At 33.5% G+C, this 14,175-nt stretch overlaps 1 protein-coding gene and 1 pseudogene across 2 annotated transcripts in view; both read left to right on the plus strand.

The window, feature by feature from the left end:
- The window catches only part of STAG1 (stromal antigen 1), a 410,827-nt gene that overhangs the window by 326,697 nt on the left and 69,955 nt on the right, over positions 1-14,175 (plus strand). For both annotated transcript variants that reach the window (XM_043595334.1, XM_043595335.1), the window contains 5 exons: positions 7,407-7,499; positions 7,605-7,694; positions 7,834-8,037; positions 9,224-9,294; positions 11,281-11,368. In XM_043595334.1, the coding sequence (XP_043451269.1) occupies positions 7,407-7,499; positions 7,605-7,694; positions 7,834-8,037; positions 9,224-9,294; positions 11,281-11,368 (546 nt within the window). The remainder of the gene's footprint in view (positions 1-7,406; positions 7,500-7,604; positions 7,695-7,833; positions 8,038-9,223; positions 9,295-11,280; positions 11,369-14,175) is intronic.
- LOC122492232 lies at positions 444-6,341 on the plus strand (annotated as a pseudogene).

Here is a 14,175-nt window from a genome sequence, read left to right on the forward strand (position 1 = left end):
TTTAATAATTTTCACATTCATATCTGTTAAAAATGCAGGAAGGCTCTGAAAGCAAACTGCCTAACTTTACTCTTCCATTTAGCAACTATTTAATCTTAAGATAGTTGATTATTTTCTTTGTGTGTTAATTCTCTTATTTGTAATATGGGGCTAATAATGCAAGTTTTATTGGTTATAAAGATGAATTGAGATAGTCATTGATGGAAAGACCAGCTCTGGTGGTGTGCAGAGGTAGGTAATTTCTCTCTACAAAAAAAGAAAAAATGAAACTGCAAAATTTGTTAAAAAAAACTTATCGAAGAGCTCTGGAAGTTCACCAGAGATAAAAAAACAAATTGAAGGATTTGTTTTTGAAAAGCTGCTAAAGCTTCAGGTAAAAGCAACAGGAGTCTGCTGCCTTCTTGCCTGGGATTATGATGCACACACACCCATCCACAAAGTTGATGTCGTGTTACCAGAGTGGTACTGTCTGCAAAAAACAGCAGCTTTGCTCGCAGAGGGGGCAGACTCAATATGGTACAAATGGCAAAAGTCCAGAGTTTTGTGAACTAAAAATGGCAAACATGGTAGAAACAAACAAGGAAAACCCACAGCTGTGATATTCAGAGGTTGTGGTCCCAGGTGGGAAGAACAGTGGACCAGCCAAGAATCTAAAAAATCCTGGAAATGAAAAAGCCATAAAAGGATGAGATGAGCTCTCCATACATCACTGGCTGACTGAGAAACCTGAGAAAAGCCAATGGAAAATAAAAGTCAAAGCAAACTTAGGTATTAGCTGGACTTTTTTTTTTTATTAAGTTTTTTATTTTAATTCCAGTACAGTTAAAATACAGTGTTATATTAGTTTCATATGTACAATATAGTGATTCAGGAATTCTGTACATTACTCAGTGCTCATGATGATAAGTGTACTCTTTAATCCCCAAATGCCCCACCCACCTCCCCTCCGGTAACCATCAGTTCCTTCTCTATAGTTAAGAGTTTGTTTCTTGGTTTGTGTGTGTCTCTTTTTATTTTCCTTTGCTCGTTTGTTTTGTTTCTTAAATTCTACCTATGAGTACGATCATATGCTATTTATCTTTGTCTTGACTTATTTCACTTAGCATTATACTCTCTGGCTCCATGCATGTCATTGCAAATGGCAAGATTTCATTCCTTTTTATGGCTGCATAATATTCCATTGTGTATGTATACAGTATCTTCTTTATCAATTCATCTACCAGTGGACATTGGGCTGCTTCCATAATTTGACTATTTTAATAATGCTCCAATAAACATAAAGTTGCATGTATCCCTTTCAGTTTGTGTTTTTTGCATTTTACCCAGTATTGCAATTACTAGATTGTGGAACAGTTCTATTTTTAACTTTTTGAGGAATGTCCATACTGTTTGCCACAGTGGCTGCACCAGTTTGCATTCCTACCAACAGTGCATGAGTGTTCCTTTTTCTCCACATCCTCTCCAACACTTGTTGTTTCTTGAAGAAGTGGCTGATCTTTGAATATACTTTCTAACCCAGGTCTCAGAGGGGAGAAGCCTTATATGTTGGAAGTATTTAAGCACCAACTCTGCCCAAATCATTGATTGACCAGGAATCTATTGAAATACTGAAAACTCTTAGGAAACAGGCTTTAAAACAAAAATAATGAAAATTCTAAGCAGAGGCTACATACATCATGGGAGAGACAGATTATATATATATTTCAGGTTTAAGATTACTTTTTTAAGTAATGAAACTCAGAAAAATCCGTTAAAAATCCATAATTGCTTCACCATATTACCTAAAAATGTTGACTCTTCCAGAAAAATTACAGCCATGCAAAGAAACAGTAAAATGTGACCATACTCTGGGTGAAAAAAGCAGATGATAGAAATGGCTTTTCAATAGGCCTAATTATTGGATTTAGCAAATACTTCAGAAAATATGTTGAAAGAATTAAAGGAAAATATGTTCAAAGAATTACAGGAAAATATAACAAATAAGGAATCTTAATAATGAAAAAACTTAATGGAAATTCTAGAGTTGAAAAGTACAGTGACATTTCAAATTCATTATTTGGGTTTAACAGCACATTTGAGATGACAAGAAACATCCTACATGAACCTAGATTAATAAAAATCATTCTGAAGAACAGAGAGTAAAGAAGACTGAAGAAAAATGAACAGAGCCTGAGAAATATGTGAAACAATAATAAGTGCATCAAATTTGTATAATGAGAGTTCCAGAAGGAAAGGAGAGAAAGAGGAAAGAAAAACACTTGAAGGAATAATTGCCAAAAACTTCCCAAATTTGGTGAAAAACATAATCCACAGATAAAGAAGCTTCACAAAACTCAAGTAGTGTAAACACAAAAGATTCATCTCTGGACAGGATAGTCACTGTTGAAAGCCAAAGACGAAAACATCTTGAAAGCAGCAAGAGGAAAAACATGTCATGTAGAGGGCAATTGTAATAAGATTACTAATTAATTTTTTATAAAACAGTAGAGGCCAGAAGACTGACAGAATGAAATATTCACTGAAAGAAAAGAAATTGCCAACCAAGAATTCTAAATCCAGTAAAATTACCTTTCAAATATGAAGGTGAATTAAAAACATCCCCAGATAAACGAGAATTTAGAGATATGTTGCTGGAAGACCTGCCTCAGAAGAAATAGTGAAAGAAGTCCTTTAAGCTATAAAGAGTAATACTGGATGTTAATTCTAATTCATAGGAAAGAATGAAGAGCACCAGAAATAGTAACTATGTGGGTGGCTATAAAAGGCCATGTATATTAATATATCTCTTTTTCCTCTTCTTTAAAGGGACATAAAATTAATAAAAGCAATAATTATAGCACTAAAGCATTAAGATTATAAGATATGCAGATATATGTTACAGCAATAACACATATATAATAACACACATAATAAAATAAGGGTAAAGGAAATGGAATTGTATCGGAGCAAAATTGTTGTATTTTGCTGTAACTCAATATTAATCTAAAGTTGATTATAGTAAACTAAAGAAGTATATTATAATCCCTAGAGCAACTACTGATACCTAAAGAAAATGAAAGCAAAATCAACAAATAAATTATAATAGTATACTAAAAAATGTTTAACTCCAAAAAACATAGTAAAGAAGAAATGCACAAAAAAAGATGAGATGTATAGATAACAAAATGGCTGACATAAATGCAACCGTATCAAAGCTTACATTAAATATGAATGTACAGAAATCCAAAAAATAAAAATAGAAAAAACTATGGACTGGCTATGGAAAGATAGTAAGGAGTTATTGTTTAATTTTGTTGGAGATGGCAAGTTTTATCCTTAAGTCTTCATCTGTTAAAAACATACAGTGAAATATTTATGGGTGAAATGATATACCAAGAATTTGCCTTAAAATGCTACAGGAAATTAAAGTCTTTAGGAAATTAATGAAGTAATAGTGACAGAATGAGTACTTTTTAAATTTTTCCAAAATAAAAGTTTTAAAAACTTTATGTGTTGTTCCAACTTTAACTGAGCCCTTTCAGGCTAAACATTCCTTACCCTTTTGACTTGTGTTAATCATTTTTTAAGCACCTTCTTGCTTTCTCAACAAGTTCACTTTCTACCTTTACTGTTTATATTAGTTTTCTATTGCTATGTAAAGAAATTACTTTAAAACTTAGAGACTTAAAACAATAAGGCTTTATAGTCTCATACAGTTTCTGTGGGTCAGAAACTTGGGAGTGCCTTAGCTGTTCTTTTGGCTTAAGGTTTCTTATAGGTTTGCATTTAAGATGTTAGTCAGGGCTTTAGCCTCTGAAGATTTTATTGTTATTTTACTGCTTCTATAAATGGCTTAACTTACATGACTGGCGAGTTAGTGTTGATTGTTAGTGGGAGGCTTTAGATCCTCACTATGTGGACATCTCAGTAGGACTGTTTGAGTGCTTTCAGGACATGGTTGCTACCCCCTCCCCCTGCTCCCAGAGTGAATGATCAAAGTGAGAATAAAGCAGAATGAATGAACCAAAGGAAAGTAAGGTAGACTTCTGTGTCTTTTATGATCTATTTCTCAAAAGTCACACAACATCATTTCCACAACCTCCTTTTGATTACACATGTCAGCCTTAGTCACTGTGGGAAGAGACTACAAGGGCATGAATACCAGGAAGGAGTTACTGGGTGTCACTTGGCGGCTGATTCTTACATTACCCTAACATAGGAATCTCCAAGAAACCCTGGTTCCTTTTAATAGAGTAGTATTTAAAGTTAAAATCTTGTACCTAAGAGTACTCACTGTCAATTGATTATTATTTCTGATAGGCATTTTGAGTATACAGAGCTAAAAATATATATGTATATATTTCTCTGTATATATCCATATATACTAAATTACACAGTTATGTTGATATTTATGACTTAAATTTAGCATGACAAGGTTTTTCCCTCTTTGATTTTGTATGTTTTTTCTTTTATTTTTTGGAAATATGTAAAACATTTATGTAGTTAAAAGGTGAAAAACGTAAAAATATACATTCGGAGGAGTATTACTCGGCAATCAGAAAGAATGAAATCTTGCCATTTGCAACAACATGGATGGAACTATAGGGTATTATGCTAAGTGAAATTAGAGAAAGACAAATATCATATGACTTCACTCATACATGGAATTTAAGATACAAAACAGATGAACATAAGGGAAGGGAAGCAAAAATAATATAAAAACAGAGAGGGGACAAAACATAAGAGACTCTTAACTATAGAGAACAAACCGAGGGTTGCTGGTGGGGTTGTGGGTGGGGGAATGGGCTGGCTAAATGGGTAAGAAGCATTAAGGAAGACACTTGTTGGGATGAGCACTGGGTGTTATACATAGGGGATGAATCACTGGAATCTACTCCTGAAAACTTTATTGCACTATATGCTAACTAACTTGGATATAAATTTAAAAATTTTTTAAATAAAAAAACATTCAGAGAAGTCTTTGATACACGTTTCTCCCTCCTACCAGTAACCATTTTTATTTGTTTTCAGATTATCCTTTCAGTGTTTCATTTTACAAGTATAGGTAAATGCATGTACTCCATCCTCCTTTCTCTCACCCTCAAAAGATAGAATATTTTGTACAGTGTCTGTACCTTACATTTTTTATTTAACAGTATATCCTAGATATCACTCCATAACTGTATTTGGAGATCTTTATTTTTTTATGGCTGCATAATATCCATTATGTGGGTACACTACTGAGAGTCTTTTGGGTTGTTGCCAGTCTTTTACTATTAGAAATAATGTGTAGTGAATAATCTTGTGTCATTTCATACTTGTACCATGTGTGTTGGTGGGGTAGATTGCTTCAAAGTGAGATCATTAGATCAGAGGAAAGATATGTATACAGTTTTGTTAGATACTGGCAAAGTCTCCCTTCATACGTGGTATTCCATTTTTACCATCCCATCAGAGATACTGTGAGGATTAACTGAGTTCGTGCATGTAGACTGCCTAACATGATCACTCAATCAAAGACAGCTTTTTCCCTAAAATCAATATTCTTAGACCTTTCATACATTATCAAGTGAATTTCAAGACTTCTCAATACCCTGAATACATTCCTAGATGTGTATTCCACTTTATATGTAGTCCTTTTTATTACTTTGTGCAGAACTGAATACAATACTTGGTAAATCATTCCAGAGTGATTATTTTGTATTTTAAGAGGTAGAAAAACAATATTAAGTTCCTGGAAGAAGAATCAGATAGGAGGCCCTATTGTTTCACATTCTCAAACATCTGTGAGAATGAAGACCATTCTCAGCAAACTATCAACATTCCAAAAAATGTTGACATCGCTCTGAAGGGATGCACTACTATTGTGAAGGATGCCAGACAAACCCTGCAAAGAGACTCAGTCTCCTTGGAAAGAAAAAGAAGAGGCTCCAAGTTGACAAATGGTGGGCAAATAGAAAAGAAATGGCTCTGGTTCGCATTATCTGTAGTCATGTACAGAACATGATCAAGGGCGTTACACTGGGCTTCCATTACAAGGGAGGGTCTTTGTATGCTCACTTCCCCAACAACATTGTTATTCGAGATAGTGGTTCTCTTGTTGAAGTCTGAAATTTCTTGAGTGAAAAATACATCTGCAAGCTTCGGATGAGGCCAAGGTGTTGCTTGTTGAGTATCTCAGGCCCAGAAAGATGAGTTAATTCGTTAAGGAAATGACAGTGAACTTGTGTCAGATTCAGCTGCTTTGATTCAGAAAGCCACAACAGTTAAAAACAAGAATATCAGAAAATGTTGGGATGGTATCTGTGAAAAAAAAAAACAAAAAACAAAAAAAAACAGTTCAGCAGCCTGATGAATAAGATCTAAGTTTTCCAGGGTGATTGTGGAATCACCTAAGTGCCTGGGTGATTCAGTCGGTTAAAAGTCAGCTTTTTTTTTTTTCCTAGTTTATTTTGAGAGAGAGTGTGAGCACACCAGTGTGAGCAGAGGAGGGGCAGAGAGAGGGAAAGAGATAATCCCAGTGTCAGTGTAGAGCCTGATGCAGGGCTTGATCTCAAGAACCATGAGATCATGACTTGAGCCTGAATGCTTAAGTACAGTTACTTTACTGATCCACCTAGGCATTCCAGGCATCTAACTTAATGCTTAAGATTCTCTCTCTCCTTCTCCCTCTACACCTCCCCGCACTCTCTCACTCTCAGACAATAGAAAAGATGTCCCAGCTACAGAAACAACAAGGTGCCAAATGATTTCTCAGACTTATTTGTGGTGTTTTAAAGATACAATAAAAGCTGTATTGATTTTTTTTTAAATGAGGGTTTACATTTATAAAGTGGTAATTTATATTGGAATGTTTCTGTTTTGTAATACCATTCAACATTATGATCCTAAGTTCCTTCAAGATAAATACAAAATGCAGAATATTTTGGGGAAATGATTATCTTGAGTGCAGAGATATTGTTAGTATATGCGTCAAAAAATAAGTGAAAATTTATTAGCTGCTGATAATATAAAAGCATTACTTTCTAAAGTATTTTCAGAAAAGTGTATTTAACATAGGGGAGATTACTGTTAACATATTGAGGTTAAAACTCTGGAAAAATTGTTTCACCATTAGTTCTAATATTTTTATGTTGATAATTGGTTTTATAGAAGTGTTTGTTTTTGTTTTATTTAACCTAAACAAGTAGTAATTTATCTAAATTTGGGTGATTCTTAAATAAGTAGTTATTTCATAAAATAATACTGCATATTAACTAGAAATAAGCATAAAACTAGAGATATTTGTTTTAGTAATTAGTTTGTTAAGCTCCTCTGAAAATTCTCGGGTACGTTATCTGCCAGTGCTTCATTGTTCTGTGTAACATTCTAGATTTATAAATTAGTATGTGACATTATGTTCTTTGCCCATTTAAATTTATTTCTAGGTGCTAACTGCCAAAGAGAGAAAAACTCAAATTGATGATAGAAACAAATTGACTGAGCATTTTATTATCACACTTCCTATGTTGCTATCAAAGGTATAGTTTCATTTACATTTCTGTGCTAATATGCCACTGAGTTTGCTTATTACACTGAACTATTAAAGTAGTCACTTCTTTTTTCTTTGCTTCTCTTCCTTCTAGTATTCTGCAGATGCAGAGAAGGTAGCAAACTTGCTACAAATCCCACAGTATTTTGATCTAGAAATTTATAGCACAGGTAGAATGGAAAAGGTAAGACACTGTGAAATTGAAATTCTATTATAGTCAGTTTAACTAGATTATTTCATTTCATGTAATCTATAGGTTTATAATTTGACAGATGCTTATTTTTATTAATCTAAATATCATAGTTTTTTTTTTTTTTCCTCAGCATCTGGATGCTTTATTAAAACAGATTAAATTTGTTGTGGAGAAACATGTAGAATCAGATGTTCTAGAAGCCTGCAGTAAAACCTATAGCATATTATGCAGTGAAGAGTATACCATCCAGAACAGAGTTGACATAGCTCGAAGTCAGCTAATTGACGAGTTTGTAGATCGATTCAATCATTCTGTGGAAGATCTACTGCAAGAGGTCTGTTTTAAAGTTAATGTGTATATATGTGATAATTTTGGCTAGTAGTTATTCAGAGTTGTTGAATGTGTAAATTGTTTCCATTTTAAAGTAAAATCTAGTAGAATTCCCTACCTCTTTCAGATCTTAGCATTATTGCAGCTGTTCATCCTGTAAAGATTAGCCTTGGTTATACTTTATTTTAAACACCTATTTCATAAAAGCTAAATCTTTTCTCTTTTAAGAAATACCTTTTTAAGGTCTGGCTTTTCTTAATTCATTTTTTCATTTTTTATTCCTGGAACCTAAATTACATTTTAATATTATTCAACTCCTATAATGTGCTAATGAATACAACATAAAAATTAAGTGTACTTATAAGGAACAGCCACTCACCAATGGTGTGCCCAGGATAGCAGCAGACCTCTCCCAACTGTTTTTTTTTTTAATGTTTATTTTATTTTTGAAGGAGAGAGAGTGAGCATGACCAGAGGAGGGGGAGAGAGAAAGAGGGAGACAGGAGATCTGAAGCCCCGACATGGGGCTCGAACCCACAAACTGTGAGATCATGACCTGTGTTAAAATCAAGAGTCACACACTTATTCAACTGAGCCACCCAGGCACTTCTCCAGCTGGTTATTTTTATAATTATTTTTGTGATTCCCATTTCTTGCCCTCTTCCTCCAATCATTGTAAGGCAATTTGGAACCCCCACAGATTTCTGTGCTCTGATGGCCAGACTGATAGGATTTTCTTTTTAATCTATGTAACCAATTTTTCCAACTTCTAATTTTTAATTTTAACTTCTGAGTTTTATCAACCATTTTTTATTTTTCATTGTGATTTTGAGCTACCAAAGGAACTGACAGTAAAATCTTTGAAGTAACCATTAAAATCTTTAAAGCACGTACCTTTTCACTCAGCAGTTTCAGTGAATTTATGCTAAAGTATTAATCAAAAAAATGTACAAAGTTAACATTTATGACATTGTTTAAAATGCAAAAATGGTTATCTCTGGGTATTACAATTATGACTGTTATTTTTATTTTTTTGCTTATTTATACCTTGTTTCTTACCAACAGTGAATATGTACTCTTTATATAATAAAAAAGAATTCTTTTAGGCAGTAAGCATTAACAGACTTTCGTGTGAATTTGAGGGTAAGTAAAGTTATGGTAATGAAGTGATGTCTTTTTTTTATTTATAGGGAGAAGAAGCTGATGATGATGATATTTACAATGTTCTTTCTACATTAAAGCGGTTAACCTCTTTTCATAAGTACGTCATTTTATTTAGATTTGGTTAATAACATATATTAGCCAACGTAAAATAGACTGTTTTGATAATATTTGACGTCTGTATAACAATGGAAAATTTTAGACAAATATAGAGATGTTATGATTTTTTTACTATTCAGATTTTCTCTCTATAAATTATTGGTTTTTATTATTTGATTATTTAAGGAGTAAGATTTATCATTCAAGTGTAACAAATGTACACTGTACACTGTAAAAGTTTGTTAATCAATATTATTATTATTTTTTTTAATGTTTATTTATTTTTGGGACAGAGAGAAACAGAGCATGAACGGGGGAGGGGCAGAGAGAGAGGGAGACACAGAATCGGAAACAGGCTCCAGGCTCTGAGCCATCAGCCCAGAGCCCGACGTGGGGCTCGAACTCACGGACTGCGAGATCGTGACCTGGCTGAAGTCGGACGCTTAACTGACTGCGCCACCCAGGCGCCCCATCAATATTATTAACACATTAGATGGGCTTACTCTATAAGCTAGAGTTGTTTTTTTTTTTTTAATTTTTTAATATTCATTTTTGAAAGACAGAGACAGAGCATGAGTGAGGGAGGGGCAGAGAGAGAGACAGAGACACAGAATCTGAAGCAGGCTCCAGACTTGAGCTGTCAGCCCAGAGCCCAATATGGAGCTCAAACTCATAAACCTTGAGATTATGACCTGAGCCAAAGTCGGACACTTAACCAACTGAGCCACCCAGGCGCCCCATAAACTAGATAGAGTTTTATAGGTATAATTTTCAATTGATAGCTTTTAGAAATCTTAATAAAAAAATTTGGGAGGAAGCCATGAAAGTTCATCTAAGTGTCATTTTCAAATTGTAATTTACATGTCCCTTGTTAATGAAGTGTGTTTGCTCCATAAAGAAAGGAAAATAAAGATCTTTGCTGTCTAAAGAATGTTTAAGTGTAGCCCTTACATTAATGAACACTTCAGATTTCAAAGCAATGTCTAAAATCTAAGACTTAGATTTTCTTTTTACACAAGTACATTTTTTAGACTTCTTTGGAGAAATAAACTCTTAGTTTTAAAAATATTTTGACATTTCAAAATAATAATTGACAACTAATGTCAAAACTCCTATTTTAAAAAATATTTTGACATTTCAAAATGAAAGTTAACATTCACTGATCTATTTTTAGTAGTAGAACTCATGAGAAAATAAAATGTCAGCATTATTTCAATTAAGAAGCCTATAGCCACACTAAATTTCGAGCTTTGCCATATTTCCTTTCCCCTATTTCTGTCTTTCTTTATCTCTATTTTATAAATACAAATTTCTTTTAAAAATACATGTGGGGGCGCCTGGGTGGCTCAGTCGGTTAAGCGACCCACTTCGGCTCAGGTCATGATCTCACGGTCAGTGAGTTCAAGCCCCGTGTTGGGCTCTGTGCTGACAGCTCAGAGCCTGGAGCCTGTTTCAGATTCTGTGTCTCCCTCTCTCTGACCATCCCCCGTTCATGCTCTGTCTCTCTCTGTCTCAAAAATAAAAAAATTAAAAAAAAAATACATATGTATTTTTATGTTTTGAAATTATGAATGGATTTGTTAAAATGTGTTTTAAAATATACTAGGAAGAATGAAATGGAATACAAACTTAGGTTGACTATGTAGTAGTAACCTTCATTAAAAGGAGCGAATTTTTATTGTTAATTAGTTTCTTTTAATTAATTCCTAATATCAGCTTATATATTTTGTCTCCTCTCCCCCTTCATCGTCCTTGTCCCTCTTTCCCTTTTCCCTTTTTCTTCCTTTTTCTTTCCTTCCTTCCTTTTTTCTCTACTTCCATCCTCTTTACTTCTTCCTTTCTTTCTGAGTACTTGAACATTTTTATCCATCTTTTTTGATTCTATAAGAAAATGAAGTTAGTTTATACTTCTACCTACTCAAACTGAGTTCAAATTTCAATTTTCTTCTACTCTAAAATAAAGTTAATGCATTTTTGTTTATTTTAGTGCTCATGATCTCACAAAATGGGATCTATTTGGTAATTGCTACAGATTATTGAAGACTGGAATTGAACATGGAGCTATGCCAGAACAGGTAGGAGTTTGTTGATATTCCTTCTTTGTCCATTTTAGAAGACAAAGCTTCTGTGAGATCACACAGGATTATTAAAAGCCTTACATAGAAAGTATAATCCTTAAATGCAGATGCCTCTTTTGAGAATTATTGCTATAGTAATTGAATATTACTGGTAGGTGTTCATGATTGGATGTTACTGGTAGGTGTAATATATCTTCAGGTTTGAACAGGAAAAAGTAGAGAAACTTTTTTATAATGTATTTTAAAAATTTAATACTAAAGTAAACATTATTGTTCTTTTAGGAAAAATCCCATTAATTTCCATAGTGGTAACTTCAAAACTTGATTCAGTTTGATGAAAATTCCTAATTATGGCTATATTGTAGGTACTGTTCTAGATATTGATAATGGTAAGCCTGAGGTACGGCTTACTTTTTATAGTAGAACCATAGCTAAGTAAACTTGGAGCCTCAATTTAGATTTTAGACCTTTTTGCCTTCATATGTAAGTTGGAATGGAAAGGGCAGGAATTCACCAAATTTCTCTAGTCTGGAAGACACTTAAAATAGTCAATTCTATATGAGAATTAAGTTGTTAATTGTTAATTAACAGTTACAGTTATTACAGTTGTTAATGGTTACATGTAATGTAGTTAATTTTAATTGACAATTACATATAGTTATTGTTACTTAGCAATAACAATCTGTTGTAAGAATTAAGAGTTGTTTTGTATACTGCATATACTCATTCATTAGACCAAAATATCAACCAATAGTGAAGTATAGGTGGTGTTTAGGGGTGGTCTCGTGTATTTCCATTTGGTAAGGAATGCTTAAATACTAAAGCAGTAAGAATTTCAGCAGGTGTAACAATTATGATTTCATATTAAAAGTTAATCACAGAAGTATACTTTCTCATTGCTCTGTTTATATTCTCAAGCTGTTCTTTAAAGTTGAAAGGGATAGAGTTGAGGTATTCCTTGTTTTGGTTTCCTCATTTTCCTCAAGAAGATAATGAGAATAGCACAACTCTGTTTCATCTGGGGATTATAATTATGTCAAAATTTATTTTTAATTCACTATACCATCATTTATTGTTGTAGAACTGACTTGTGACTTCTTTGGTTGTCGTCTTTGATTATCTTGGTTTTCTCTTACTTATTTTCTTATTTCTTCCATTTTTAATTTATTAGAGTAAGAGAACACATTCATGTGACATTTGCTTATACTTTGTTAATCTTAACACATACTTTCTTTTTTAAATTCAAGTATAGTTAACAGAGTGTTATATTAGTTTCAGGTGTACAATATAGTGATTTGATAGTTCTGTACATTACTCAATGCTCATCAAAAGTGTACTCTTAATCCCCTTCACCTCCTTCACCCATCCCCCCACTCACCTCCCCTCTGGGAACCATCAGTTTGTTCTCTAAGGTGAAGAGTCTGTTTTTTTATTTGTCTCTTTTTTTGTTTTGTGTTTCTGTGTTTTGTTTCTTAAATTCCACTTATGAGTGAAATCATATAGTATTTGTCTTTTTCTAACTGACTTATTTCTCTTAGTATTACATCCTCTCGCTCCATCAATGCTGTTGCAAATGTCAAGATTTCATTCTTTTTTATGAACCATAATATTCCACTGGTGTGTGTGTGTGTGTGTGTGTGTGTGTAAACACACATGCATATACATGCATACATACATACCACATCTTCTTTATCCATTTATTTAGTTGATGGATGCTTGGGCTGCTTCCATAATTTGACTATTGTAAATAATGCTGCAGTAAACATAGGGGTGCAAATGTTTCAAATTAGTATTTTTGTATTCTTTGGGTAAATACCCAGTAGGAGAATTACTGGATCATTTTTATTTTTTTGAGGAATGCTGTACCAGTTTGCATTCCCACCAGCAGTGCACAGATGTTTCTTTTTCTCTACATCCATGTTTGCACTTGTTGTTTCCTGTTTGATTTTAACCATTCTAACAAGTGTGAGGTGATATTTCATTGAAGTTTTGATTTGCATTTCCCTAGTGATAAGTGATGATGAAAATCTTTTCATGTGTCTGTTGGTCATCTGTGTGTTTCCTTTGGAGAAATGTCTGTTTCTGTCTTCTTCCCATTTTTTAATTGTATTATTTGTTTTTGTGGTGTTGAGTTGTGTAAGTTCTTCATACATTTTGGATACTAACCCTTTCTTTATCAGATATGTCATTTGCAAATATCTTCTCCCATTCCGTAGGTTGTCTTTTAGTTTTCTTGATTGTTTCCTTCGCTGTGTAGAAGCTTTTTATTTTGATACAGTCTCAATAGTTTATTTTTGCTTTTCTTTCCCTTGCCTCAGGAAACCTGTCTAAAAAAAATGTTGCTGTGGCTGACGTCAGCAAAATTACTGCCTGTTCTCTCTTCTAGGATTTTTATGGTTTCAGGTCTCACATTTGGATCTTTAATCCATTTGAGTTTATTTTTGGGTATGGTGAAAGAAAATGGTCCCAGCCTCTTTCTTTTGCATGTTGTCCAGTTTCCCCAGCACCATTTGTTGAAGAGACTTTTTCCCATTGCATATTCTTGCCTCCTTTGTAAAGATTAATTGACCATATAATCATGGGTTTATTTTGGTGCTCTCCCTTCTGTTCCACTAATCTATATGTCTGTTTTTGTGCCAGGACCCTACTGCTTTGATTACTACAACTTTGTAGTTTATGTCAAAATCTGGGATTGTGATCCCTTCAGTTTTGTTCTTTTTTTTTTTTTCAAGATTGTTTTGGCTGTTCAGGATCTTCTGTCACAATTTTAGGATTGTTTTTTCTAGATCTGTGAAAAATGCTGT

This window comes from Prionailurus bengalensis, chromosome C2, assembly GCF_016509475.1.
Source record: "Prionailurus bengalensis isolate Pbe53 chromosome C2, Fcat_Pben_1.1_paternal_pri, whole genome shotgun sequence".
Classification (NCBI taxonomy): domain Eukaryota; kingdom Metazoa; phylum Chordata; class Mammalia; order Carnivora; family Felidae; genus Prionailurus; species Prionailurus bengalensis.